The following is a 27520-nucleotide window of genomic DNA, read 5'->3' as shown; positions in this document are numbered from 1 at the left end:
GGATCAGGCCTTGGTTTAAGTGTTGGGCTAGCCTTTGGCCTAGCTCAGCCCGGCCCATTGCCAACCCTACCAAAGTCGGGTCGGATCCATCGGGTCTCTACAGCTCCAGGGAAACATTGAAACCCTAGAAATTCAAAAACGACCATCTGCGTCCATTCCCTATTGTCGTCAAAACCCATGCAAAAACGACCATCTGCGTCCATTCCCTTCCCTCCAATTTCTACACATTCCAGCCCCCATTTCAAATTTACAAAAATAGAAATTCAAATTCCCCGCCTCATTCAAAATATTCAAAAACTCCCCACCAAATCTCGTTCTCCTCTCCTCCTTATAAAATTCTCACCCAAACCCACCATTCCTTCCATCTCTCTCTCTCTCTCTCTCCATTCCCAACAAAAAATCAAAGGCCCACATCTCTCTCCATTCCCAACAAAAAATCAAAGGCCCACATCTCCAATCCCCGCAATGCCGTCGATCCCCGAAGAGCCCCTTCTCGCCTCTAATCCCGATCGCTTCTGCATGTTCCCGATCCGATACCCCCAAATCTGGGAAATGTACAAAAAGGCCGAAGCCTCGTTCTGGACCGCCGAAGAGGTGGACCTCTCCCAAGATATCGTCCACTGGGCCACCCTCTCTGCCGACGAGAAGCACTTCATCACCCACATCCTCGCCTTCTTCGCCGCCTCTGACGGAATCGTTCTCGAAAACCTCGCCGGCCGCTTCATGAAGGAGGTCCAGGTCGCAGAGGCCCGCGCTTTCTACGGCTTCCAGATCGCAATCGAGAACATCCACTCCGAGATGTACAGCCTCCTTCTGGAGTCCTACATCAAGGACTCCACCGAAAAGGCTCGCCTCTTCCGTGCGATCGAGACCATCCCCTGCGTTGCGAAGAAGGCCGATTGGGCGTTGAGGTGGATCGACGGCTCGGAATCTTTTGCCGAACGTCTGATCGCCTTCGCCTGTGTGGAGGGGATCTTCTTCTCCGGGAGCTTCTGCGCCATCTTCTGGTTGAAGAAACGCGGTCTGATGCCAGGTCTCACATTCTCCAACGAGCTGATCTCGCGCGATGAAGGTCTGCACTGCGATTTCGCTTGCTTGCTGTACGGGATCTTGAATCACAAGCTCAGTGAGGAGAGGGTGAAGAGCATTGTATCAGATGCCGTCGATATCGAGAGGGAGTTTGTATGTGATGCTCTTCCATGTGCGCTTGTTGGGATGAATGGCCCACTGATGGCCCAGTACATCGAGTTCGTTGCCGATCGTCTTCTTGGAGCGTTGGGATGTGGGAAGATGTACAATGCATCCAATCCGTTCGATTGGATGGAGCTGATCTCATTGCAGGGGAAGACGAATTTCTTTGAGAAGAGGGTGGGTGAGTATCAAAAGGCATCTGTTATGTCCAGCTTGAATGGGGATGGTGGGGCCCACGTTTTCAAGATGGATGAAGATTTCTGATGTGCGGTGGATCTTGCATTTGTTTAATTTTTATTGCTTTTTAAGGAGAATAGTACGAAGAAATATAATAGTTTTACAAGGGATTGTATTGAAGGTTTGGATTAACATGCAACCCATCATGGATTTTTAATTTGGGTCGTTTTTTTTGTTGGGAGATCTGAGCCGTGCATAAGTCGGCCCCTGCCATGACTATGAACTGTCCTAAATATCGGCTAGCTTTTTAAGTGGTCATGGTTTAGTGATCTAGACCATTTGTTTTCTAGGCCCTAATCATGACTCGAAAGTCTCTTTAAATAGAATGCCCTAGAGATCAAGGAGGGGAAATGCAACAATTGTACTCATTCGACTGATAAAGTCCCTAATATTGCTGGCTAGGATCCTTCTAATCTTAGAAATTGTAGGCATGGTCCATATTTGGGGAGGCCCACCAGATCAATGGTCATGATAATTGAATCATAGTTCCACTTGCAGGAATTTGTCTATGCCTGCAATGTGATTATTGTACAATCTTAGTCAACCAATTTGTGCCCATTGACGGTTCCATGGGACACATGTCATGTTTATAAGATCCAGAGCGTTCATCTGGTGGGTCCTGCCGTGTATGGGCCATCTGACTGATCGATGTGAATTAAAAGAAAGCGGACGGTTAAAAAATGCTGTCCAACATTCACACCTTAATCCAACCAAATCAGCAAACAGTTGTGCGTCTACGGAAGATCTCGTGCCCAAAAATACACATATTCGCCCTGTTATAGCAAGGCAGGGAGGGCACGGCATCAAAACGTGTGGGCCCATCGCGATGTTTTCATGAAATCCACTCTGTTCATCATTTTTCACAGACTCTTGTAAGGCCTGATCTCGGAAATGAGGCCCATCCAAAACTCAAGTGGGACACACCAAAGGGAACAGTGGGATAGGACGCGCACTATTGAAACCCTCCTGGGACCCACCAAGGTATTGGATTGAGCCTTTATTTGGTTTTTCACTTCATCCTCCGGGTACTCACCTTATGAACGGGTTGGATGTCATATAAACATCAGTGGCCATTTGGATGATTTGAACGGTGGATGTCTTTATTACCACGTTTGGCTATGGTGTGGCTCACTTGAGTTTTGGATTGGCACCGTTTCCGAGTTTTTTTACTAAACTGGTCTGACTCGGGCGATGAACGGATTGGATGTCACATACATCATGGTGGGCCTGACGGAGATTTACGTTGCCTTCGATGGACGAGAGGACGCGTGTGGAATTTACTGGAAGTGGATTTTGCCTGTGACCCTCGGCAGAGAGATATACCTGTGCCCGGGACTGTGTCGGGCCTACAGAGATGTCCGTGACAAATTCACTCCGTCCATCTGTTTTGAAAGAATACCATAGGGTAGAAATCTAAAAATCAGGCAGATCTAAAACTCAGGTGGGCCACACCAAACGAAAAAGAGGGAATGGAAACGTCCACCGTTGAAACATTCCTGGTGATGTTTATATGCCATCCAAACCGTTCACAGGGTTATTAATTCTCAGATAAACAGTAGGCACAAATATCATCCTCATACAAAGCTTCTATCACTCCAGGAGTTCAATCCCCACGGTTTCGTGAGGTGCAGCGCACATGAGTTTTGGATCTGCCGGACATCTCTGTGGGCTCCACACAGCCCCGGACGCAGTAATATCTCTGTGCCCGGGGTCACAGGCAATCCGCTTACCAAACCTCCGAGACTGCTGTGACAGTTCACCACCGTTTTGAAAATGGTGGTGACTCACCTCCTTACACGTGGAACTCATTTCTTGCTATCCATACCATCCATGTTGTGGGAACAATGAGATTCGAGCTTATGTATAAATCACATTGACCAAGAAATCCTAACCATCTAAGTAATGTCAATAGAATGGATGGTTACAATTAGAATAGTTAGTGGTCCAAATTACAAGCACGAACTTAGATGGTTACGATCACATTCTCCCTATAATTTTTGGGTGACATTGAATCCACAATTAGTCCAATGGTTTCTACGGTCTGGATCCTCGTACAACAATTCAATGGACTTTCAACCTTTTTTAAAATGGCGGTAAACTATCAAAGGAGTCTTCCACCAAAAGCTGAATTTTACAAAAGAAACGGATTTGCTTCTGCAGTTCCCCCAGTCCTTATCCTGCGCAACCCTCGTCCAGGATCATGTCTGCCTCTACAGTGAGCATGGGAGCTCCTACGCGGCAGCTGCAGACCACAGGAATACTCTCCAAAGAACAGCTGATTTACCTCTTCAACCGATTCTCGTACCTCACCTCCCAACCAGGTGGGCCCCACTCAATCTCAGCCATCCATCACAATCCCTCTCTCTCTCTCTCAATCATGCATCATTTTCTTTGCTTTTTTTTTTTTTTTTTTTAAAATTTTTTAATTTTTTAAATACAATTCAGATGTGAAGAAAAGAATAGCAGATGCTGTCAGGGATAAACAGGTGAAAATCCCCCCTACGCTTGTACTGCCTCATTATTACCCTTTCTTTTCAATAGAAATTACATTTCTACCTCGTATGATCTTTAACCCGTGTTTGGATGCATAACCAATTTGAATTGCGAACATATCTGTTTAGTATAAATTCGGTTTCTATGCTGTTAGATTGAATCACTTTTAACGAGTGTTATTCATCCAATCTTGATTCGGATTTGGAGCGCTTGAAAGTTTCTCTGTGGATTACGAAAAAAGTAGTGTCTGATTGAATTCATTTGGGATGCTCTGTTTGGATGCGCAATTTCAACTAATTGTGATAATTAGTCTAGGAGAAGTGTTAGTATCGGTGACTGACCTGTCGGTCCTGAGTCGAATCGCGACTCGGCTGAGTTGAGGGTTGATGGGCCCAGTCACCCATATGTCCAATGCATACTCATGGTTTCGAACCGGATTGAACTCAATCAAGTCCAAGTCAATTTGGACGATCACATTCAGCTTGGACAAGTTGTCAATCCTTGGTTATTATGGCTATAAGTTACAGAAATTCTATGCAGTGCTGTCCACATGATACATTGATAGCAAATCCAATTGCTGTGATCGGATATTTCCAACATCACCATTGCATGTTGAGCAAAGACTAAGGCATGTGACAAATGTATCAGATAATTAGTTTGGTTTCATGCCTGAGAGATCTACCATTGAAGCTATTTTCCCACTTATAGAATTGATGGATACATATAGGGAGACGAGGAAGGATATTCACACAATTTTTATTGACTTAGAGAAAGCATACCATAGAGTCCCTAGAGAGTTAATTTGGTGGATGTTAGGAAAGAAAGGAGTTTCAAGAATATATTTTGACATGATTAAGGATATGTTTGAGGGAGCGTTGACACATATGAGGACTACTAGCAGAGAGGCAAGTGGGCTTCCAATTATGATGCAAGAAGTGTTTGATTTCTCCAATATTTGGATAGTAACTGACTTTGGGTTCATCAAGCCTTCAACTTGGAAATGGATTGATGAGTAGGCTTGAAGTCTTCAACAAAGAATCGGGTATCTCATCGGACACATTGATGCAATGAAAATTTTGTCAAGATTTTAACAAAGAAAAAACTTAATACAATAGGATGGGCTAAACCATTCCTAAAAGTGTTAATAATATATTCTCCAGCATTGTTTGAAAACTTGGTAAGTCAACTAGGAACTCGGCTGAGTTTACTCGGATAGGCCAAAAGCCTAGCCAATTCGCTCTATGGATCACAAAACTCATCCAAGTTCTTGGCAACTCAGCCAACTTTTGCTTTGACTCGGCCAGTCTACTGGGTTGCAAAAAATCGGTCTGAGTTAATCTATGTAAAAAATTGCTAAAATCAAAACCAGTCAATGGTGTGAACGTGTTTTCCTTCCTTTTTAAAATGTTCTTGACATTTCATTTTTATTTTCAATTCTTTATTTAACATAGTCAATTGGATTTTACACCTATTTATTTATAAATCACAATATTTTAATTTCTCCTCCTTTCTAAATCATAATCTTCCCCTCCTTTGTAAGATTGCAACTTTTTCTTACCCTAATTAAAATAACAATTATGGTCTTCCAATCAATGGACATATCTTCTATTGAATGTGAATTGTTTTTTTATTGTCACTTTTCGGTGTTTATTGGTACGCCGTTGATTAGATAGGATTGCCCAATTAGTGTGACTTTTGAGTTATGGCTACTTCAGAGTAGGGCCCACTTGATGGATAGTTTAAATCTAATGCACATATGCCATATGTACTGTTTGGATACTCAAAGAGACATGCACCACACTGACCATTTTACTACATTGACCTTCTCTCTAAAAACATATACAACCTTTGAACGACCAATGCTGCAGATTTGGGGAATGGCCCATTTTTTTTCTCAACCAGCTGATCCTCACCCTTTTTAACTGGTTCATGTGATAGTTTCATATAACTTGACGATTAGGGTTCGAACCGCTGCCAACAATGGCATAAAGTTAAGATATGTTAGACCTTGTCAAAATTTACAAGACCCATCTGAGTTACCTGGTCAACTCATCTGAGTCTAAACTCGTTGGTTGACCGAGCTGAGTCTGAGTTCCTGGTTTACAAACAATGCTCTCTGGTATTGCTATCATGTCATGTCAATATCAGATAATCAAAACTCATCCAAAATGAGTTGACTCAGTTTCACTTGACAATGAACCAAGTTACCCCCTCAACACACGTGCATTCTGTGGCTGAGCACGACTAGTCAAGACGGATTCAAATGAGTTGGTTTTGGGTTCCCGGTGAATTCCACTCTGTGCGACCGAGTTCATACAAAATCCTAAGCATGTCAGTCTTCTTAATTTCCTAGCTGTTGACTGTGATAAGTAGAAAAGGAAGTCAATTGGTGGAAGAAATATTTCAAAGGTTTGTTGTTGAGCTGGTTATAACTACACTGATGTAATAAAGGCAATGGCTGTTGTGTTAACTTATCATTCTTTCTTGTAGCTATTGTGATTATTTGATGCTGAGTTCTTTTATTTGAGTGATTTGGTTTTGTTTTGTGCAGGAAGCAGTTGCTGTAACCACTGCAATCCAAGAAGAAATACTTTTGGAAATGGGAGTTGGTAGGTTATCTACGAGCTTATGGAAGTTTTCATTTACTGACCCACACCAGTTAATTGCCCATTCCTATTTGTTTTGTTTATTCCTTCTTTCTCACGACACATAGTGGTTTGGCCGCCTTTGGTTCCACAACGAATGAAAATCCTAGTTATACAATGATTCAAACAAGCAAATGAGGCACTCTTTCCAAGGATGGAGTGTCACATTGCATTGGAACTTCTTTTCCTCTCTTAAGCTTCTAGTTCTTTATTTTTCTATGATGTATTCTTTTACTGCTCTTGAGAAAATTCATACACCAAAAAAATTTAAAAAAATAACAAAAAAGATAAAGGAAAAAGAAAAAAGAAAAAGAAAATCCTAGTCATAAAATAATTGTACTTCAATTGAATCACTCATCCTCTGATTTCTTTGATGTCATACTTTTAGAGAGAATTATATCTCCTTTTGGTGATTCAGATCATTGATATGATGGGATTCATTTTGGATGGGCTTTGATGCAGGACCGTTGGAACATCCATCAACGTCCACCAGTGGACCACACTGTTGGTTTATGGAAGATCAGGCCAAGATCTGTCATCCAATCAAAAGCTATAGTTGTCTTTGTATATAAGCAGTTTGGTCTTTTTTGGGCTATATACAGACCATATTGTTTTTTAAACTGTACGTCCATTGGGAGGGCTCCATGCCAAAGTTACCTAAACTGCAACCCCCTATATTTTATGTTCTGAATCTGGCAATCAGAATTATGAGTCATTGTGATCTGGATCACAAATTCTACCGGTTCGAAATTATGATTCTATACTCCTAGTGTAGATTAACTTGTAATGTCAGGTTGTGAATCTATATTCATAACATTGTGATTAATACTTTGATTTATGCAACACGATACATAACACAAAATATTATGCATGCGGGACGTACAATAGTAATATTCATCGTTTCATATATGAATTACAGCAGCAAAGCATGTATAAAACTATACCGTATATACTTGTATATACTGGAGCGACCCATACCCCTAGCTTACCACACATTATAGGAAGTTGCATATTGAATGCTCATTCCTGTACCAGGCACTGCGGCAACCATGTTCCTCGTATCCTTGCTTCATATGCTTGATATATAAAGATTGCACATTCAATTCCTTGTTTTATTTTCTATTATTGCAGGTTGGAGATATTTTAGGAATGTGTTGTAATGGCCAGTAGGCTTTATTATTGATTTCTTTATCTGAAGTAGGACTTGTAAAAGGCTATATACAAATATAACTATGTGTATGAATAGATAGACAATGATTTTGATAGTTTGTTTAAATAAGTTTTTTTTTTCCTCAGCAAATCAATTTTATTAAAAGAAATTCCCAAAGGCTAATGGTTACAGCCAAAAAGTAACCATCCGTGACATTAATGCCAACCAATCACCGAGAAATATATCATTACTTAGACTTAAAATTCCTTGAAGACCAAAACTAATCAGCTGACAAGATGTCTAACTCGACCAATCACTTGGACCGCTGATTCAATTTTATTATTAAAAAAGATCTATCATTCCTTTCTTTTGAAATGGCTCAAATAATAGCTCATCATCATCATCAACAACAACAACATCTTAGCCTTTCTCCCAATAATTTGGGGTTGGCTCTTAAATAGTAGACTGGCAAAAGGTTTACGATTGGCTGCCCACCAGACATCAACCTTACTCTTGACCTGGCTCTTTGAACTGGCCATGGTAGAGGCTGATATTGACACCATATGCCAATATGGTCTCACCCAATATTGACCCCTAGCCCAACTATTGTATGCATGACCCAAAGGGTGAGCAAACAAAGTAAGGTCATGTCGGGGTGTCGCCCAGCCAACCACTCAGCACAAAGCACGCATACACATGAAAGGTCACGCTCGAGTAGTTGGCTGAGCAAAATAGGAGAACCTGAAGAACCTATATTCAGAAGGCTAATCGCTGATCCTACAGTTACAGTTTTCATTGTCCGTTTTACTATTTTGGCACTGTTGACCAAAAAAATCAATACAGTCAAGTCCTCCTGTCAAGTCCAGTCAAATTGTCTAGTTAATGTTGGTTTTTGATTAGTTAAAGTTGTTAGTAATTAGTCAATAGCTTACAAAAGGAAAGTTTTCATTAGACACTTGTCATAGACTTGTTTAGAAATTAAGTTTTCTACAACTTCAATTGCCAGCCATTCATGCCTTCAAATACCAGCCATGTAGTTCAGTTTCAGAGATAATTTTCAAAAAAGTAAACATGGTCATTTTTATTGTTTTAATGTCTCCAAGACTTGAAAGAAGGTGCAACGTCTTCTTCAAATCCAGGTTGTGTGTAATGTATCCACCTGTAGTTATCCCCTTTCCTTTTTTCTTTATCTTTATTTTCTTTTGGTTCACTTGCATACATCCTCATCCAATCACGGTTCCAATTCCTTTAGTTTTATAAACCTAATTTCTATTTCTTAGTCAAAACCCATTTAGTTCTTTAAACCGATAGTCTGTAACCCTAACTTGTGCTTCAAGTTACTCATATTCCCTATTCCCCTATAACCTTTACTCCCACACCCAGAAATTTGAAACTCCTCCAAACTTGAAGTTTGAGACTCGAAACTGAAATCTTAGCTTTGATTACCCTTTCGGCATCATATGCTAATAGGTGGCCGGGCCAATAGACTTGCGAAGGAGGAATGATCCCTTGCAATTGGCTCTTCTATTTCCCTCGTGGTGTTTTTCCTCTTTCACTCCCTAAATAACTTTTTTTTTTTCCATTATCCCACAAAAATATAAAAATTCCTGTCCTCCTATACATTTTAGAATATTCGATACTCCAAATGATGAGATGAGTTATGAAATCTAGTACTTTTCCAGTCACTAAATAGAACAACTAGCTTCCTTTAGCAAATTAAAGACCACTCATTTGTTGAAAGTGATATTAATATTCCAGTATGGCCCTTGATAGAGTGGAATGGTAGAATAGGGTTCGTGTAGCAGACCCCAATTAGTTGGGATACGGCTTAGATGATGATGATTGCTATTAAGATTTTAGTAAGCAAAAATTAATCCTAATTTTATTTATTCTTTGAAGTTCGAACAAATGGTGTATTTGGATTAGCATGCTATGAATTTGGACTCAGTTACCAATTGTGATATGATATGTTTGTCATTTATATGTAAACACACGTTAAGTGGTATAGGTTTGTAAGATTGATTGGATTCTTCCTAATGCAGATCCGAGGTTTGGGATTGCGTGCTTGGGAAAAGTAAATATGGTTTATGAGAATGACCGGGACTTGATGATTCAGTTTTATGGGTTTGTCGCAAAGTAAGTTCTCCCTCAAATTCCTTGCATTATCTTAGCATTTAGGCTAGACTTTGTTTTGATGTTGTCTGTGCACTCAAATAATCATCGGAGGAACACATTCACTTGATAGAGCTTATGCATTTATTTCAAGTGATAAGAGCTTGCTAAGGCCTACTTGTAAGCTCTTCTTGTCTGTGTGCTCATATAGTGTGTCTTCAATTGGCTCCAATTATACCAAATGAAAGTAAGGGTGGCAATGGGCCGGGCTACTTGACCCAACCTGGGTGACTCGGCCTTGAAGGGCTAGGGCTAGGGCCGCTAAACTTGGCCCGAGGGCTGGGTCAGGGCCAATGATGAATAGCCCGGCATGGCTTGGGCCCATTTCCCTAGTGTATACTACATAGTACACGGGTATTAATAATGTGGACTATTGAGTTCCATATAGTAAAAAGAAGAACTTCGATACTCTAGTAGAGTGTGATGGATGATACACAAGCACTTATAAACTGCCTAATTGTAAACCCCACTTTAAATGGGAACAATGTATTGATGCATTTATTTAAGTCCATGAATATGATGGACAATTGGGTGGGGCATACACTTGGTTGATGAATGATCTTTTTTGACATAGGTGTGCCGTAGAAAAACTTTGATTCTCTTGAAGAACATGACAGTTCATTAACACACACTTACCAATTGTACACAATTGTACACATAGCATACGTGTGATTTATCTTTAACTTATAGGGCCGGCCCTAGCCCAACCCTAGTTTAGCCTAGCTCTCTAGGGTGAGGGCTGGCTTAGGGCCAGGGCCAGGGTGGGCTAGGTCTAGGGCTCTAGGGGCGGGCTAGGGCCAACCTTGGCCTGGCCCTATCCTAGCCCATTGCCAGCCCTAAATGAAACCAATGCAACTTACCAGCATAATTGATATGTGGACTCCAAATATCTGGTAATGAGGAAATTATTGGCTCTAGGGTTGTGCAAAAATCTTTAAATGCGAGAGCACATCTGCAGGTGATTGAGACCAATGAACTAATGGCCCTTATGGATAGGGAATGGCTTGAAGATTTGGTAGATTGAAGATCTTGACCCTCTTTGATCTTTGCCTATTTCTTCTAAAGTGAATGGTCGTTGTTTGTTTTTATTAACCGTCTACTTGTAGGCCAAATCTCTCAGGTTATGATGGGCCGCGACTTCTATCCATGGTGGGGTCCATTAAATCAACGACCTGGATCACGTAATCATGCACCTCACATGTATGGATGGAATCACGCGTCGATATAATTCATTCCTCTACAATAGATGTAAAGTCCTCCACCTTGCTGGAAACATTGTCAGATGTCGCATGTGGTCGACATCACATCCCAGGAAGGTTGAGGTTCAGTGAGGTCATTCTAATGTCATGTTTGCACTTGGCCCATGCATGTTTCATGGTTTGCACATATGATGTAGCCAGTGTTCGAATTATCAGCATCGCACTGTGTGGCACCCATTGTTTTAAATATCGACGATATCGGCCGATATATCCCACGATATATCTTGTATCCCACCAGTGCGATATGAAACGCACAAGTAGTGCGATATATCCCACATGTTTGATCTAGTGAGCATTTTCAAACTTCGATTTCCTTATTTTCTATAATTCATGTTAAATTAGTGTCAAATTGTTACAAATTCATGATTTTTCATGTTCTCCATGAAAAATCATGGATTGGGAACTTCGATTTCGATATTTGGAGGAGATGGGCCGAGTTGTGAAAATTTGAAAAAGAATAAAAAAATTTCAATTTCTCACAAATCGTTTGCAATTTTTGTGTTTAAACATCACATTAAAAATGTTTGTAACCTAATCTAGTGATTCTTCTTTTGCTTTTGAATGTATTGCTTGTGTTTCCACACGTCTTCTTACATTTATAAATTATATGAATAGACATCGAATATACTTGCATCAATTCAGTCAGACAACGCATAAATTAGGACCCTATACAAAGAAAACCTATTATGTGTATTTGTTTTTTGTAATGTTTTGATTTATAAGTGTATATTGATGTATTTTTTAACAATCACCGAAGTTCCATCGAAAAAATTCAACCAATTTCCCAATGTTTCCCCATGTATCCCAAGAATGCGATACGTAACGCGATATCGATATTTCGAACACTAGTGGCACCCTTGGGATACAAAAATATCATGAAAAACATGGGGAAATATCTCATGTTTTGTATAACGTATCACAGCCTGTGGGAAAATTAAGGAAACTTTAGGAAAATGGTTTCATTCAAAATCTCACAAATGTTGACGATATGTTGGCAAAATATCACAAACATTGTGATATTAGTTGAATCATTGAATCATTGTTCGAAGTATCCCCAATATTATCCTTATCTCCAGCTCGGCGATGCCAATAACACTGGTAGCGATACCAATAATACCAGTAGTATCAAAAATTTCAGGTATCGGCAACACATCACCAAGTGTCGCCAATGTATCGATATTGCCAATATTTTTTATTATGTAAATTCTAGGTGTCGCTTGTATCCCCAATGTACCAATATTGCCATTGTATCACCGATATCTTTTATTGTGTAAATTCCAAGTGTTGCTTGTATCGCTAGTGTATCGGCGATATTTCGATAATATCATCAATGTATCGATATCACCAAAAAATTGTATACGGTGTTCAAATTGTCGACGATAATATTGATAATATCGTGATATTATCGTTATCTCAACATGGTCAATATTGAGACCACAGTCTTTTGTTTCATTTCTAGCTGTCGATAATTTCTTGGTGAAATATTGTATGTTGTCAATATTCTATAATTTTGTTCTTTGGGTTTGGCTGCCGCGGGGCAGCTTTCTTTTAGTTTTTGATTCTCTTTTGTTTTTATTTTTGTTTTCTGTGTTTTTTGTTTCTCTCTCTCTCTCTCTCTCTCTCTCTCTCTCTCTCTCTCCCTCTCTCTCTCTCTCTCTCTTTGTCCTTGTGTTGTTTGCTTTTTCAATAAAATTCTCATCTTTCAAAAAAAAAAAAAAAACTGAAATATCGATGGATGTTTGGATGAAGGTTGGATGGTTGGATGGATAGATGGGATGGTTGAACTCATTTCTTATGACAACACATGCTTTTAGGCTCCCATAAATGGAAACCTATTACGTATGCATTCTTTTGTAAATTTTTTTTATTCCTAGATATACAAATATGTGTATTTTAGCATTTCCTGGAGTTTCATTGAAAAACTCCAACAATTTCCCCATGTTTTCCTGCATTTCCACTTATCAGCAATATTATCGGCGATATCGATATTGTTTCCGTATCTCCGACCAGCGAAACTTGCAGTGATACCAATACTTCCAACACTGAATGAAATAATGCAATATATTGGCATGTATCGATGATATTATTGTCGATACATGGGACTTTTGTGAATAGTTTGAGATTTTGCGTTGCATATGCGATACTGATAATATTTGATAACATCGTTATATTGATCACTGGATGTAGTTGGACTGGCCCAAACAGATCGAGCCTGTCCGCACATTTACATTGAATGCAGATCATTGGCAAAATTTTAAACCATTCATTGTTTTGATACATGTGTAGCCCTCCTAATGAGTTGACCAACCTATTTTTCGGGCCAGGTTATCCACACAGCAGGTCCTGCCTGATGCACCACTTGGATGTCCCACACACTTGGAGTTCGGCATGTCTTGTCACATGAGGTCTAACTGGGTTTAGCAAAACACTATGTTAACATTTGTCAATTATCATAATTATCTAAGCCTTTTCCCAATTAATCGAGGATTGATTAACATTCATCAATCATCAAAACAAATTAGTAACAAAGATGTATTAAGATCTGCAAATGGTGGCGCTCAAAGAATATTTGAACATGCAAATACTGTCAGAAACTCTCCAAAGAATGAAAGAGGTGATGGAGAACATGTGAAAAACCACTAGCAGAGATGACTGATGGGATTTTCTCATGCACAGTTTCTCTAGCTGCAATGTATGTATATATGCATGCATGTATGTGTGCGTGTGTGCGCACACGTGCAAAATGAATTAAAACTAGTTTTTTGGGTGGATTCTAATTGGTGATTGATATTGCCAAACAATGACAGGGAAGAGGTCGCCTGTGATGAAGCTGAACTTGAGCCCGATGAATTTGCAGAAAAAATGCATGCTCAGCAGACACTGCAAGAGCAGGTAAGACTTTTACTTGTGCCTGGACTGCGATGTGCATTTGCTGCAACTCATCTGCTGTGCATGTAGCATGTATCATGTCAATCCGAACTGTTTGTGATGGAGAACAGCTGGGGAATTACACTGTTTGGACTATCCTAACCATCCAAATAGTGGCCATCAAGGGGATGGCTGAAAAGAAAATGGTCATTTGTCCAAATTCAGTGGGTGAATTGAGATGGTTGTCTTGTCAATGTGTTTTTTGTAGGAATTCATCCACTATGGGAGTTGCAATTTGGACGGTCTGTGTTGCCGTGCATTCATGCCATGTGTAGTGTCTAGTTTGTACTTATTCAGAGTATGAATGGAATCTATCTGGGTGTTTTGCAGCAACTCGAGATGCTGAAGTATATGCGTAAATTTCACCCCGATGACCAGTCCGCGATCCTCGAATCGGTAAGTGACGAAGCCTGTACACTCTTCAACGCATTCATATTAACATGTCTGATTAGTGATAATATTATTTAGAGGAGAGGAGGCATTATATAATGCTCGGCTTGAACTACCCAAATTTTCATTCAGGCCAAGACTTCCTATATGTGGGACCCATCTTCCAATGATCCAGGTCATATTTCAAAAACCCAAAAACTTGACTCATTCTCCGGCTCGGTGAGGACAACTTGAAGACTCGATCCTGTCTTCACTTGAATCCACTCAGTATGTAAAAATAGTCATTGATTTTTAAAGAATCTAAAGTAGCAAAAGTTGCACAATCAGTGGTATGGTTGTCATACTTATGGGTGTTTGCTACAGTGATGGAGGTGAGTTCAATATCTACCACTCTATGTGACGCAGGACAGCCCTAATTATGATGCATGCTCATGGAGATAATTAAACAGCGGAAATAAAAGGAATAAATGATCTAAAATTCTAACAGTAATCATCATAATTGAGAAAATCATAAAGGAAACATGCAATGGAGCGGGCCATCACTACAACCATGGAGTATGGAATTCAATTACTACTTAGGTTGGATCCGGCGAGGGATGAGACCTCCCGATCTTGCATGGTCACACCCAATCGATAAATGAAGATCACTAGTCCGAAAAACCAAGAAGTTTCTCGGATTAGGGATTTGAGAATTTGGGGATTTAGGGTTTAGATCGGTTCTCAAGATTTTGATCGAAGAGGAATTAGCCAAAACTGAAAAATAGAAGAAAGAAAGTTATTACCTTGAGGAAGTTGGAGGGGCACAAGAAGAAATTAGAAGAAGAAGATCAAGGGGAGAGAAGAAGCACCATTAGAGAGAAGAGAGGAAGGAGGCAACCAAAGGGTTTGCTTTTCATTAATCACTAGTTGAAATTCGTGTTTAGGGCTTTACCCCACTTAAATAAGCAAATAAAGACATAAAATTACTAAAATACCCCTAGGATAAGCAAATAAAGATGTAAGATTACTAAAAGATCCCTAACTAAGTCAAAAAACGTGCAAATAACATAAATATGGGAAAGTTTGGGCGCTCGGTCTTCTTTCTCCAATCTTCCTTCACATGTGTCTTCCCTAAGTGGGGTCTTCTATATGTCCAATCACATGTGAAAGGTCTTCAGCTCCTCAATATTCGCCTATCCACAAGGACGGCACTTGTGGTTGGCGCTTTCTTCGTTGGTACACCTTGAATGCACCTGTGTCCGCATCAATTCCCCTCGGGTGAGAAAAACTCGACCCCGACGAGTTGAAACTTTTGTAGCGCTCAAGTAGATCTGGATCAATACCCTGCAATGCGTCGCCCGACAGCCACGTAGATTCAGACGATGGTTTGTTTTTCCACCTGACAAGATACCTTTGGAAACCCCCATCTCTCGTGGATACTATCTCGTCATCCAAGATTTCCTCAATTGCTTCTTTATGGGTAATGGGTGGAGGAGGGGGTGGAAGGTGTTGGGTAGCAAACTCAGAAAAAGGCCATGAAAGGGACGATGTATCAACAATGGGAGTATAGGCACGGACTAGATCTTCCACATTAAAAGTTGGATTAATGCTCATTTCAGATGGAAGGTCAACCCGATACGCATTGGACCCAACCTTTTGTAATATCTTGAATGGTCCAGCACTACGCGCTTGTAATTTCTTTGCTGATCCTTGAGAGAATCGCTCTGGCCTTATTTGCACCATTACATAGTCTCCTTCTTGAAATTCTTGCACTCTACGATGAGAATCAGTTGAAACTTTATAATCATCATTGCTCTTATTTAACCGCTGTCTAATATGTGTATGCAAATCATGAATATGGCGTGCGAATGCATCGGCTGACTCAGAAGACCTTTAGGTAACAGACATAGGTAAGAGATCTATGAGCATTCTAGGTTTATAACCACTTACAATTTCAAAAGGACTCAACCCTGTAGATCTATTAACTGACTCATTATAAGCAAGTTCAGCAGTTGGTAAAATTAGCAGTTGGTAAAATTAGGTCCCAAGTCTTAACATGTTCACCCACTAGACAACGTAGAAGATTTCCAAGGCTACGGTTTACCACTTCAGTTTGACCATCTGTTTGTGGGTAGTAAGCAGTAGAAAATTGCAAACGAGTTCCCATAATGTGCCACAGTGTCTTCCAAAAATAGCTAGTAAATCGAACATCACGATCAGACACTATGGTTTTAGGTAACCCATGGAGACGCACCACACCATCAAAAAAGATACGAGCAACATGAGACGCATCTGACGTCTTCGAACATGGGAGGAAATGTGCCATTTTAGAAAAACGGTCCACAACGACAAAAACGGAATCGTGCTTTTTTATAGTCTTGGGAAGCCCGAGCACGAAGTCCATACTAATGTCCTGCCACGGAGCATGTGGCACTGGCAATGGCGTGTACAGCCCGGTATTTTGCTTTCTTTGCTTTGCTAGCTGACATTCGACACCGCCCTAAAACTTTGGCTACGTCTCGCGTGAGGCGCCAATATAAACGATCTTCCACGAGGGCAATGGTCTTATCACAACCAAACTGGCCAGCTATCCCTGCTGAATGAAGCTCCCAGATGAGGAATTCACGAAGGGACATACGGGGAATACAAAGTCTGTCTCCCTTGAAAAGAAAGCCATCTTTAAGAACATATTCACCCATAATATGCTGGTCACTAGAGAGCGACGCGTAAGTACCCCCAAAATCAGGACATATGGGGTATTCATCTTTCAGTTGCTCAAATCCGACTACCTCTACACTCAAGGAGTTGAGCAACGCCACTCTCCTACTAAGGGCATCCGCTGGTTTGTTTTCAACCCCGGCCTTGTGTTTCAAAACAAACGAATATTCCTGAAGAAATGCTACCCACTTGGCATGCCTTGGGTTGAGTTTCTTCTGAGAATGCAAATATCTCAAAGCCTCATGGTCAGAAAACAAAACGAATTCTTGCGGTAGGAGGTAGTGTCGCCAATGTCTCAGGGATTGCACTACCGCATAAAATTCTTTGTCGTAAGTGGAGTATTTTTGTTTGGCCTCATTCAGTTTTTCACTGAAATAGGCCACTGGGTGTCCTTCTTGACTCAACACTCCACCTATACCGACACCAGACGCATCGCACGCTACTACAAAGACTTTAGAAAAGTCAGGTAGATGCATGATAGGAGCTTCCACCAACTTGCCCTTAATTTCTTTAAAAGCCTTGACGGCGGCTTTAGACCACATGAACTCTCCCTTTTTCATGCACTCGGTAATGACAGCCATGATCGTGCTAAAACCCCTAATGAACCGACGATAAAAAGTTGCTAGGCCGTGAAAACTTCGCACCTCATGAATGTTCCTTGGTTCTGGCCACTCAACTATGGCCCTGACTTTTTCAGGGTCTGCCCGCATCCCTTCAAATGATACTATAAATCCTAAGAACACAACTTGGTTAGACATGAATGCACATTTCTTAAGATTAGCGTACAACTTTTCCTTCCTAAGGACACTACAGACCTTCTTTAAATGTTCAAGGTGTGATTCCTTAGTGGTACTATAAATAAGAATATCGTCAAAGTACACCACTAGGAATTTTTCCATGAACGGCCTCAAAGTTTGTGTCATCACCCGCATGAAAGTACTGGGTGCGTTAGTCAAGCCGAATGGCATGACCAACCACTCATATAGCCCATCTTTCGTCTTAAACGCCGTCTTCCACTCATCTCCTGGGCGTATACGAATTTGGTGATATCCACTCTTGAGGTCTATCTTAGAGAATATAGTAGACCTGGCCATCATGTCAAGCATATCATCAAGTCTAGGTATAGGGAACCTATACTTGACAGTAATTTTGTTTATAGCACGGCTGTCCACACACATGCGCCACGTGCCGTCTTTCTTTGGCGTCAACAATGCAGGCACGGCACATGGGCTCATACTCTCTTGGATGAAACCCTTTTGCAGAAGCTCATCAATTTGCTTCTTCAACTCTGCATGCGCTGCAGGGTTTATCCTGTAGTGAGGAAGGTTCGGTAGAGTAGACCCTGGGACAAGATCAATGGCATACTGTATGTCCATCATAGGTGGCAACTCATTCGGTAAGTCTTCAGGAATTACATCACTGTATTCCTTCAAGACCGAGGTCACCTTACGGGGCAACTCTGATGGAACCTCAGGTGTAATTTCTCTAGCCACAAGGGCATACACCATAGAATCCTCCTTAGCCTCTTTTTCAAACTCTCTTGCGCTGATTATATGTAAAGACTTAGGTTTGGATTTCCCCATTTCTCTAGGCTCACTTGCCTTCTCATCCTTTTTCTTCCCTAGTGTATTCTCAGGTGGCATGGGATTAAGTTTGATCTTTTTACCATTATACATAAAAGTACACGCATTCGAACGGCCAAAGATCGTGACATCATTATTGAATAGCCACGGTCTACCTAGGATAACATGTCCCACATCCATAGGTAAAACATCACACCACAGGGACTCTTTTTATGACCCAAACTCGATGGGGACTAGACATTGCTGGGTGACAGGTAGGGATGTCTTGTCAACCCAAGAAACTTTATACGGGTCTGGATGAGGTGTGGATTTCAGTTTTAAGCGATCTAAGGTGCTAGTGGAAATCACATTCTGACAACTTCCACTGTCCACTATCACCTTACAATTCTTTTCACCACACTTGGCAATAGTGTAGAAGATAGTGCTTCGACGCCAGTCAGCACTACTTCTAGACTGAGCTAACACACGCCTGACTACTGCAAGCGTTGCTTCTCCATCCACTTCTTCATCAGTAAGTCCTCCTTCAGGGTGATACTCTTCAACTTCATAATCACCCTGGTCATCTCCACCCTCGTGGGACTCGCATATAACTAAGGCTCTCCCACGGCTCTTCGTAGGATACTGATTAGACATGTGGCCAAGGTTGCCACACTCATAGCACCTCACTTGGCTCATGTTACTAGGACCGGCACCAAGAACCCCTTTGCCCTTGTCCTCCCTAGGCCTAGGCGGAATGGTCGCCTCTGCCCTAGGTTGATTACCAATATTAGGTCTAGTTCCTTGGGAACTAGATCTAGCATTGGAGTCTCGGGACTCGAAACGACGAAAGACAGGAGCCTTCAGATACTGCTCTAACTCCTGCACGACTTGATATGCTTCATCTAAGTCCGTTAAGGGCCGAGTAATAAGCTCGCGCTGAAGATCCGCACAAAGGCCCGTCTTAAAACGCGAGAGCGTTACTAGAGGGTCTTCTCGGATATCACATCGCATCACATATTCTTCAAATTTAGCGATGTAGTCAGCGGCAGGCATTGACCCTTGGCGTAAGGATTACCATTGGTCAAGGAGCTTCTGACGGTATGAGAGAGGAAGGTACTTCTCCTTCAACTTTTCTTTCATCTCATACCAATGTGTGATAGGGGCTCTACCAACTCTCTCTATCCTACGCTCGGTGTTGGTCCAGAAGAGCTTGGCTTGACCCACAAGCTTCATCTTAGCAAACCGCATTTGACGGTTTTCTGACATGCCATACCACTCAAAGTAGTGGTCCATGTCAGCAACTCAGTTAAGGAATGCCTTCGGATCCAAGCGTCCATCAAAACTCGGGGCCTCAACTAACACACTCTTCATCGCATGCTCATCTGGATCATAACGGTTTTGATGACCACATGTGGCTCGTGCCTCTCGCACCACACCACGACCGTTACCACGATCTCTATCCTCACTACCACCACGTGTGGCAGCACGTTCTTCAATGATTCCTTCCACTTGGGAGTGCGCATCTTCCCCTATAGCAGGGTTTTCCTTTTGGGACGCCTCTAGTTACTCCACCTTAGTCATGGTAGTGGTAATTTGGTTCTCAAGGCGGGCAAACTCACGCCTTTGACCCGCTTCTAGGGCGGTTATCTTTTGTATTAATTGAGCAAGTTGCTCAGATAACTGCTCGTTATTCATGGTAGGTTGAAGTCTGAAACCTCTACCTCTTCTCGTGGGCATACAATGAAGACTTGAACCAAACTCTACCTAACTAGACTACTAGGTGTTATGACTTTCAAGATGAATGCGATGAATGCAAAACTACTATGAACTGACACAATTACGTTGAAACAGGAAACAACTCAAATCTGAAAATTTTCCAGATTAGGAACTTTCTAAAATTGGAAAGTTTCTAAAATTGAAAACTTTCTAAACTTGAAACTTTCCTAAGTTAAACCTAAAAATCAAAACCCTAATTTGATAACTCGATCTAGACAAAAACCATGCAAGCCTTGGCTCTAATACCAAATTTGACGCAGGACAGCCCTAATTATGATGCATGCTCATGGAGATAATTAAACAGCGGAAATAAAAGGAATAAATGATCTAAAATTCTAACAGTAATCATCATAACTGAGAAAATCATAAAGGAAACATGCAATGGAGCGGGCCATCACTACAACCATGGAGTATGGAATTCAATTACTACTTAGGTTGGATCCGGCGAGGGATGAGACCTCCCGATCTTGCATGGTCACACCCAATCGATCAATGAAGATCACTAGTCCGAAAAACTAAGAAGTTTCTCGGATTAGGGATTTGAGAATTTGGGGATTTAGGGTTTAGATCGGTTCTCAAGATTTTGATCGAAGAGGAATTAGCCAAAACTGAAAAATAGAAGAAAGAAAGTTATTACCTTGAGGAAGTTGGAGGGGCACAAGAAGAAATTAGAAGAAGAAGATCAAGGGGAGAGAAGAAGCACCATTAGAGAGAAGAGAGGAAGGAGGCAACCAAAGGGTTTGCTTTTCATTAATCACTAGTTGAAATTCGTGTTTAGGGCTTTACCTCACTTAAATAAGCAAATAAAGACATAAAATTACTAAAATACCCCTAGGATAAGCAAATAAAGATATAAGATTACTAAAAGACCCCTAACTAAGTCAAAAAACGTGCAAATAACATAAATATGGGAAAGTTTGGGCGCTCGGTCTTCTTTCTCCAATCTTCCTTCACATGTGTCTTCCCTAAGTGGGGTCTTCTATATGTCCAATCACATGTGAAAGGTCTTCAGCTCCTCAATATTCGCCTATCCACAAGGACGGCACTTGTGGTTGGCGCTTTCTTCGTTGGTACACCTTAAATGCACCTGTGTCCGCATCACTATGTTATAATAAAATTAAGATTTTGGACTGAGTGTTGCGCCGGGGCTTGAGTTATCTCGAATCCAATTGAGTCAACTGAGTCAGCATGTCTACTCAACGAGTCTTGTCGCCTGATGATCCAAGACTGAGTCACATGGACGAGAGAGTTTCCTAGTTACTCAGCTTGAAATCTTGTCTGGTTGACTCAGCCAAGCTTTCAGTCGAGTAATTGAGTTCTAAAATTATCTTGGTTGTGGAGCCTGCCGGACGTCACTATGGATGTACAGTTGACCAAAAGTATCCTCCATCTTTCAATCCCAGCCATCCCTTTTTATGGACTTTTCACCATTTCACATTGGCTATATTTCTTTTTAACTATCCACATGGACGCCGGTTATTGGATGGCTAGGGTTGTTCAAAGGGGGAGTTTTGTGCAGCATCACTATAGACCCCGCACTTGACGGTGTTTAGGCTAAACAAACCATCTATCATAAAGGTCTTGCATTGTTTGAGATGAAAGTAGAGAATTTCTCTAAATATTCATCTCCAAACCAAAGCCGAAGCCCGCGCATAACCTAAGCCCGGATTCAACCCAAAACCCACTCAAATCCAAGCAAAAGAACCATGAAGGATTTCAGGAGGTGTGGGACCCAGCCTAGCCTAGGTTTGGGGTCCATACCTTTTTATTTTGTGTGATTTTCTTGGACATGGATTTTTTTTTTTTTTTTAAACTCTTTTTTTCAGCCATTTTCTACTTTCAAACCAAAATTCTTGGTCTTCCAGTGTCCAATTTTTTCAATCCATATGTCCATCTTGTAGCGGATCAAATCACCTTTTCAATGAGCCTAATGTCAGCTCAATCCGATATGCACGCGTGAAGTTATATGATCAAAATACCAGACAACATGCGAGACCAGTTGACAGTTGCTGAACAGGAATTTGACCAACTTGTGGTCCCCACATCTCCTTAACCCCTAGGATTTCCCCTCCAAAACAGAACCATTAGTTAGACCATCAAGTTCCCCTTCCAACAGGCTATAGGTCACCCAAATATGACACCTGAGCGCACTAGTTGTGATAAAAAAAAACTGAGAGGTGCGCATGTTGGACTCTGTGCAGGAAACAATTCTGAAAATGACATTCATGTCCCTGCACGGAAATTCAGAACTCTAGATCCAAATTCCTTTTACTCGTTGACCCCACTTTTGCTAAAATACCCTTAGAAGCTTTAGTTTTCCCTCAGGCTACCGTCTTTTTACATTACTGCTCCCCTAACTAAGTTAAATGCCAAAACTACCCCTTCTCCAAGCCATAAGATGTTTCAAAGTGTTTGAATCCTATCCACTCAATCCCAAAGTCTCTAGAAATCTCCTAGAACCTTCTCTAAATTCAATTACCCCACAAATCTCCATAAATTACCCTCAAACCACCCAATCAACAACCCATAGCTTGCCACTTGTCATTCATGACCCTTTAGAATGCCCCCAACCTCTTCTCAAATTACAACTCTACCACCCATCCTTATAAATACGGGAATCTTGCTACAAGAAAGGAACCTTGCTTTTCAAGCATTACGAGTCCTATAACTTCCTCTAGGATCCAAACTCCCATACTACGAAATTTTTTGCAATATCCAATGGAGAAGGAGAGTTGGAGTCGAGGGCGAGTACCCTTCTCTGCCAAGGCCAAAGAGTACGGCTCTCTCCTTTCAGAGCGTTGAGCTAATGCTCCATAAACCTTTGGTTTGGAGAAGACTTATCTTGTTCTTTTTCCTTCATCATCTCTCCAAAAAGAAGCAAACGAGGCAAGACCGTCTTCATTGCAGGACCTTGAACAACCTTTGAGGAGCACTAAGCCAATTTCGAGCCCAACTTGAAGATGAGACCAATCTATCAAATTCACAAGGAGAAGAAGACCAAGACACAGATCCTTCTCCACATCCCTCCCACTCTCTTCCTCAATTCTCCTTCTAGCCCTCCAACTTTCTATTTCCTTCTTTTTTGTTCATTTTTTGGGAACTAACCAAGCTATTTGTTGAAATTCCAATTGAGGGAATCTCATTCTCCTTGAGTAGAGACTGCTATATTGCGGGTGGTGTAGGGTGCCTAACGCCTTATCTATTCCACAGCCATGGTCCTTACCCAAGCACTTGGTGGATAGGCTATATTGAGTCAAGTCCCCAAAATTCAAGAGAATCGCTTCCTTGGCTGTTGGGCCAAAAACAAAGGTTCCAGCCTACTTGAGCTGTATGTGGAAAAGGCTAGTGGCGACTCCAAAATTGACTTTAAAAGCTCTACAATCCCCATGGGCCTTTGTCGCTGTGTTGACAATCACCCATCCACATTGTCGCCCATTGACTGACCAACATGGATCACCGAAAGGTGGGCCTACCAGTATGGAGTGCTAGCATGAGTGAAGGCATATTAATTGAATGTTTCCTAATTTAAAATTGTAAATTATGGGCATGGTTTTAACACTTGGACACGTCTGAGTCAACTCTGACTTATTGGACCTGATCTGGTTTGGCACCATGAGTCACCCCAACGATTTACTCCCAACTTGAGTTGGGATGATTAATCCCCAACTCAGGTGAATCGCAACTCGAAACCAGACGAATCAGCCCAAGTCACCAGTTCTTAAAACCATGATTAGGGATATTGAAAGTATACTAATGTGCTGTAGTTTTGCAGAGCATTGGTGGCACCCAATAATGCTATAGATTCATCATCATCATCCAAGCCTTATCCCAACTAATTGGGGTCGCTACATGAATCCTATTCCATTATTCCACTCTATCAAGGGCCATAACTTCAGTTAGACCAAGGGAATGCCCTAGCATGAGTTTGGAATGTCATATTGTCTAGATTCATGATGGAAATTATGGCATAAGTTTGACTCCGGCTACCAACCTGCCACAACCCTCCCTTTATCTGGGCTTGGGACCGGCAATGAGAGCAGAAAACTCCCACAGGTGCAACGTATGTTCCTTCCCGTTTCATCGTGTTGGCCGGGGACGAAGCCAATATCGTTCGTTGCTATAGAGATATACAATGGTAGAGGTCATCCGAGAGTGGGTGGCTCTACAACTGGAGGATTCATGAGATATCTTCTGATGCGGTCGAAGGTGGCCTGACAATTGTCGTTTCATTCCTTAGGCGAATTCTTTCGAAGGAATAGACTATTACATAGGTTGATTACAATCAAGCAATATCTAATAGTCTATTACATAGGTTGTTTACAATCAATGAGCTAACCAATAATGCTATAGATTATATATTAAATATGGGAAATGTAGCAGCATTTGCATACTGTCGCATAGACAATCCAATGATGGATCTGAATTGTCCATCTGATCTGTCATCATCATCATCTAAAGCCTTATCCCAACTAATTGGGTTTGGCAACATGAATCATTTTCCGCCATTCCACTCTATCAAGGGCCATAACTACAGGAGTTTCAACTCCCGGTCAAGGGTTTGAGTACCCATAGGTGGTGAAATTCCATTAGCGTGAGTGTGTAAAAAATTTTTTTAAAAAAAGGGGCCATAACTTCAGTAAGACTCCTTTCTTCATGGACCACCATACCGAAATCACATTTATGGACAATTCTAACCATTTGATTGTTGGCCTTGTCCAGTGCAACCATCGGTTTTTCAGGCCACTGATTGGCTGGTTAGGATTGTCTTATTTAAAGTGATTCTGTAGAACCATGGGCAATCCAAGTTGGGACCATTGGATGTACAGTTCAGATTAATGATTTAACCTTCCCGTTTCTTTTTTGATGAATAGCATTATTGTATTGAGGTGCGTTTGGTTGCACCAAATATCATGATATTTTATGATTAATCAGTCTAATTTGCTGCAGAATTTCATGAAATTTGGTGCAGCCAAACACACCCTAAAAGAGAAGGGAAACAATTCTTTTTGTGTCAAAGAACTGATATTTGCAATTTTTACCTTCTCTTGATACAGCTTCACCTGCAGATGGAGAATGCCAATTTTGATAATAATGCTGCAGTCTTCACATCTGAGCAAATCCAGGAGATTGTTAGGAGGAGAATAACCCCACCTTTTCCCAACCCCACAAGCTAATGCTCTACACATGCCAATGTGTCGCTCCTGCAGAACATCTGAGTGGTGTAAAAGGTGGGCCTCACGATGACGATAGCTCGGTGCATAAATCAGGCTACCCCACACCAGGTGGGCCACACATGTATGTCGAATAAGACATTAGCAGTTTTTATTTGAACTGTTCATCTTATTCATACACTTTCATTTGCCTAATGAATGGACCTGCTCGAATTTTCATGGCTGGTGATCGATGTCCTGCAGCTAATGTGCGTGCATTATATTATGTTGGTCTGTATGTTGTTTTGAAGTGTTGATTCTAAGACGATGGAAAATGGAATTAATGTAATTGTGGGAATTGTTTGATACTCTGGCAGAGAATAATGGTTGATAAGCAGGCATTTTGAAATTGCAACCCTTCCATAGATCAATTAAACCGTGTAACATGTATGATAGACAGGTCCACACTGCCCAAAATCTCAATGAGGTATTGTATGATTATGCTACATGAGGTATGTGCACACTAAAGGTTTTCAATTGTTAAGTGGGGCCCATAGTTTGGTAATCCAGACCATTGGTCTGTTGCGTCCTACTGGATGGATCATACCCTAAAAATCATCTGGCCAGAAGATTCGTCCATGGTTGTGTGCAACCGATCAATGGTCCGGTCTGATCATCCTTGTTTTCTAATGGTCATGCGTGAAGAATACTCTTGTAATACTGTAGTTTCTAAAATCGAGTCTATTGGTTCATCTGATGGGCCCCACCATAGATTAACCATTCCCTGGAAATCTTATCAATAGCATGGTCCCTTCGATTAGGGACATGCAAATAGACGATTAAGATAGGATGGTATACATAAAATGGAGAGTGGCCAATGTTGGACGGCTGGGATCTTCAAATCTGTGAGAATTTGAGCGTGGTTGATTCACCATGGGGCCTATCAGATCAACGATCTGGATCACGAAACCGTATGGCCATGGATCCTATATATTTTCTGGAAGCTAGATGGGTCATAAATAAAACTTTTTTTTTTTTTATAACCTTTTGGAAATTATGGCTCGTGTTCAAGAATCAATTACCTCGTCCATCAGAGCTGAGTTGGATAATCGGGTTGATCTATCATCAGGTGGGCCCCATGTATATAGGAATGGGATTGTACAGAGGCATTAACCAAAGGCCTATGTTCATCGCCACTTATGGCCCACCTGTTGATAAGATCAACCTGATTTTGATAAGACAAGGGATCTAGATGATAGGACCTGCCTGATGAGCGGATTGGATCTTTCACACGTGTGCTAAGTTTCCTCATGTGAGAAGCGAGTGCCCAACTCAGCGTGCGGTGGTGGGGGATGGAGGAGGCCGGGTCTATGTAAATATGAAAGCTAATGAATTATATAAGCCCAATAACCACCCCAACATTCTAACCATCCAAGCGCTGGACATGCAATGAAAGTATGGACCCCATATACAGTCGTGAGTCCATCAGTTTGGATGGCTGTGATTTTCCAAGCAAAAGAGTTTTAAGGGGTCCATGTGAACTTTGGACAGCTTAGATGGGCCTACAAGTGGGCCATGAACCATGTCATACCGGAATATCTATGCTATACCTTGAATAAGTTGGAAATTACTCTTATTTCTTTTAGTTCTGAGATCTGGACCGTCCATCCAGATTGGCAACAACACAAAACAACAAGAAGAAAAAAAAAACACGAAAAAATGCACTGATCAGATGGCAGTAGTCCATCAAAGTGGGCCCTAGTTGGCGTTTTCAGTTTGTTCAAGTGGGCCCCACAACCAATGATCCAAACTAATGATAGAAGGGATTTCTGTGGATGGCCCAACAGCAACAGTCAGTCACCCAGATTGG

General features: G+C 41.3%; 2 protein-coding genes across 2 annotated transcripts; both read left to right on the top strand.

The window, feature by feature from the left end:
- The first annotated feature begins 419 nt into the window (after positions 1-419).
- LOC131246786 (ribonucleoside-diphosphate reductase small chain) lies at positions 420-1585 on the top strand. The gene has a single exon (XM_058247196.1). The coding sequence runs from the start codon at positions 466-468 to the stop codon at positions 1453-1455; it is 990 nt and encodes a 329-aa protein (XP_058103179.1). The 5' UTR covers positions 420-465; the 3' UTR covers positions 1456-1585.
- A 1985-nt stretch (positions 1586-3570) lies between these two features.
- On the top strand, positions 3571-26021 carry LOC131246785 (uncharacterized). Its single transcript, XM_058247195.1, has 7 exons — positions 3571-3749; positions 3874-3914; positions 6473-6530; positions 9759-9852; positions 13955-14039; positions 14406-14471; positions 25555-26021. Exons 1-7 carry the CDS (start codon positions 3629-3631, stop codon positions 25672-25674), a joined length of 585 nt encoding a protein of 194 aa, XP_058103178.1. The 5' UTR covers positions 3571-3628; the 3' UTR covers positions 25675-26021.
- The last annotated feature ends 1499 nt before the right edge of the window (positions 26022-27520 follow it).

Source organism: Magnolia sinica, chromosome 5, assembly GCF_029962835.1.
Source record: "Magnolia sinica isolate HGM2019 chromosome 5, MsV1, whole genome shotgun sequence".
Classification (NCBI taxonomy): domain Eukaryota; kingdom Viridiplantae; phylum Streptophyta; class Magnoliopsida; order Magnoliales; family Magnoliaceae; genus Magnolia; species Magnolia sinica.
Note: the sequence above shows the minus strand (reverse complement) of the source record. Positions and strands in the feature narration are given on the sequence as shown.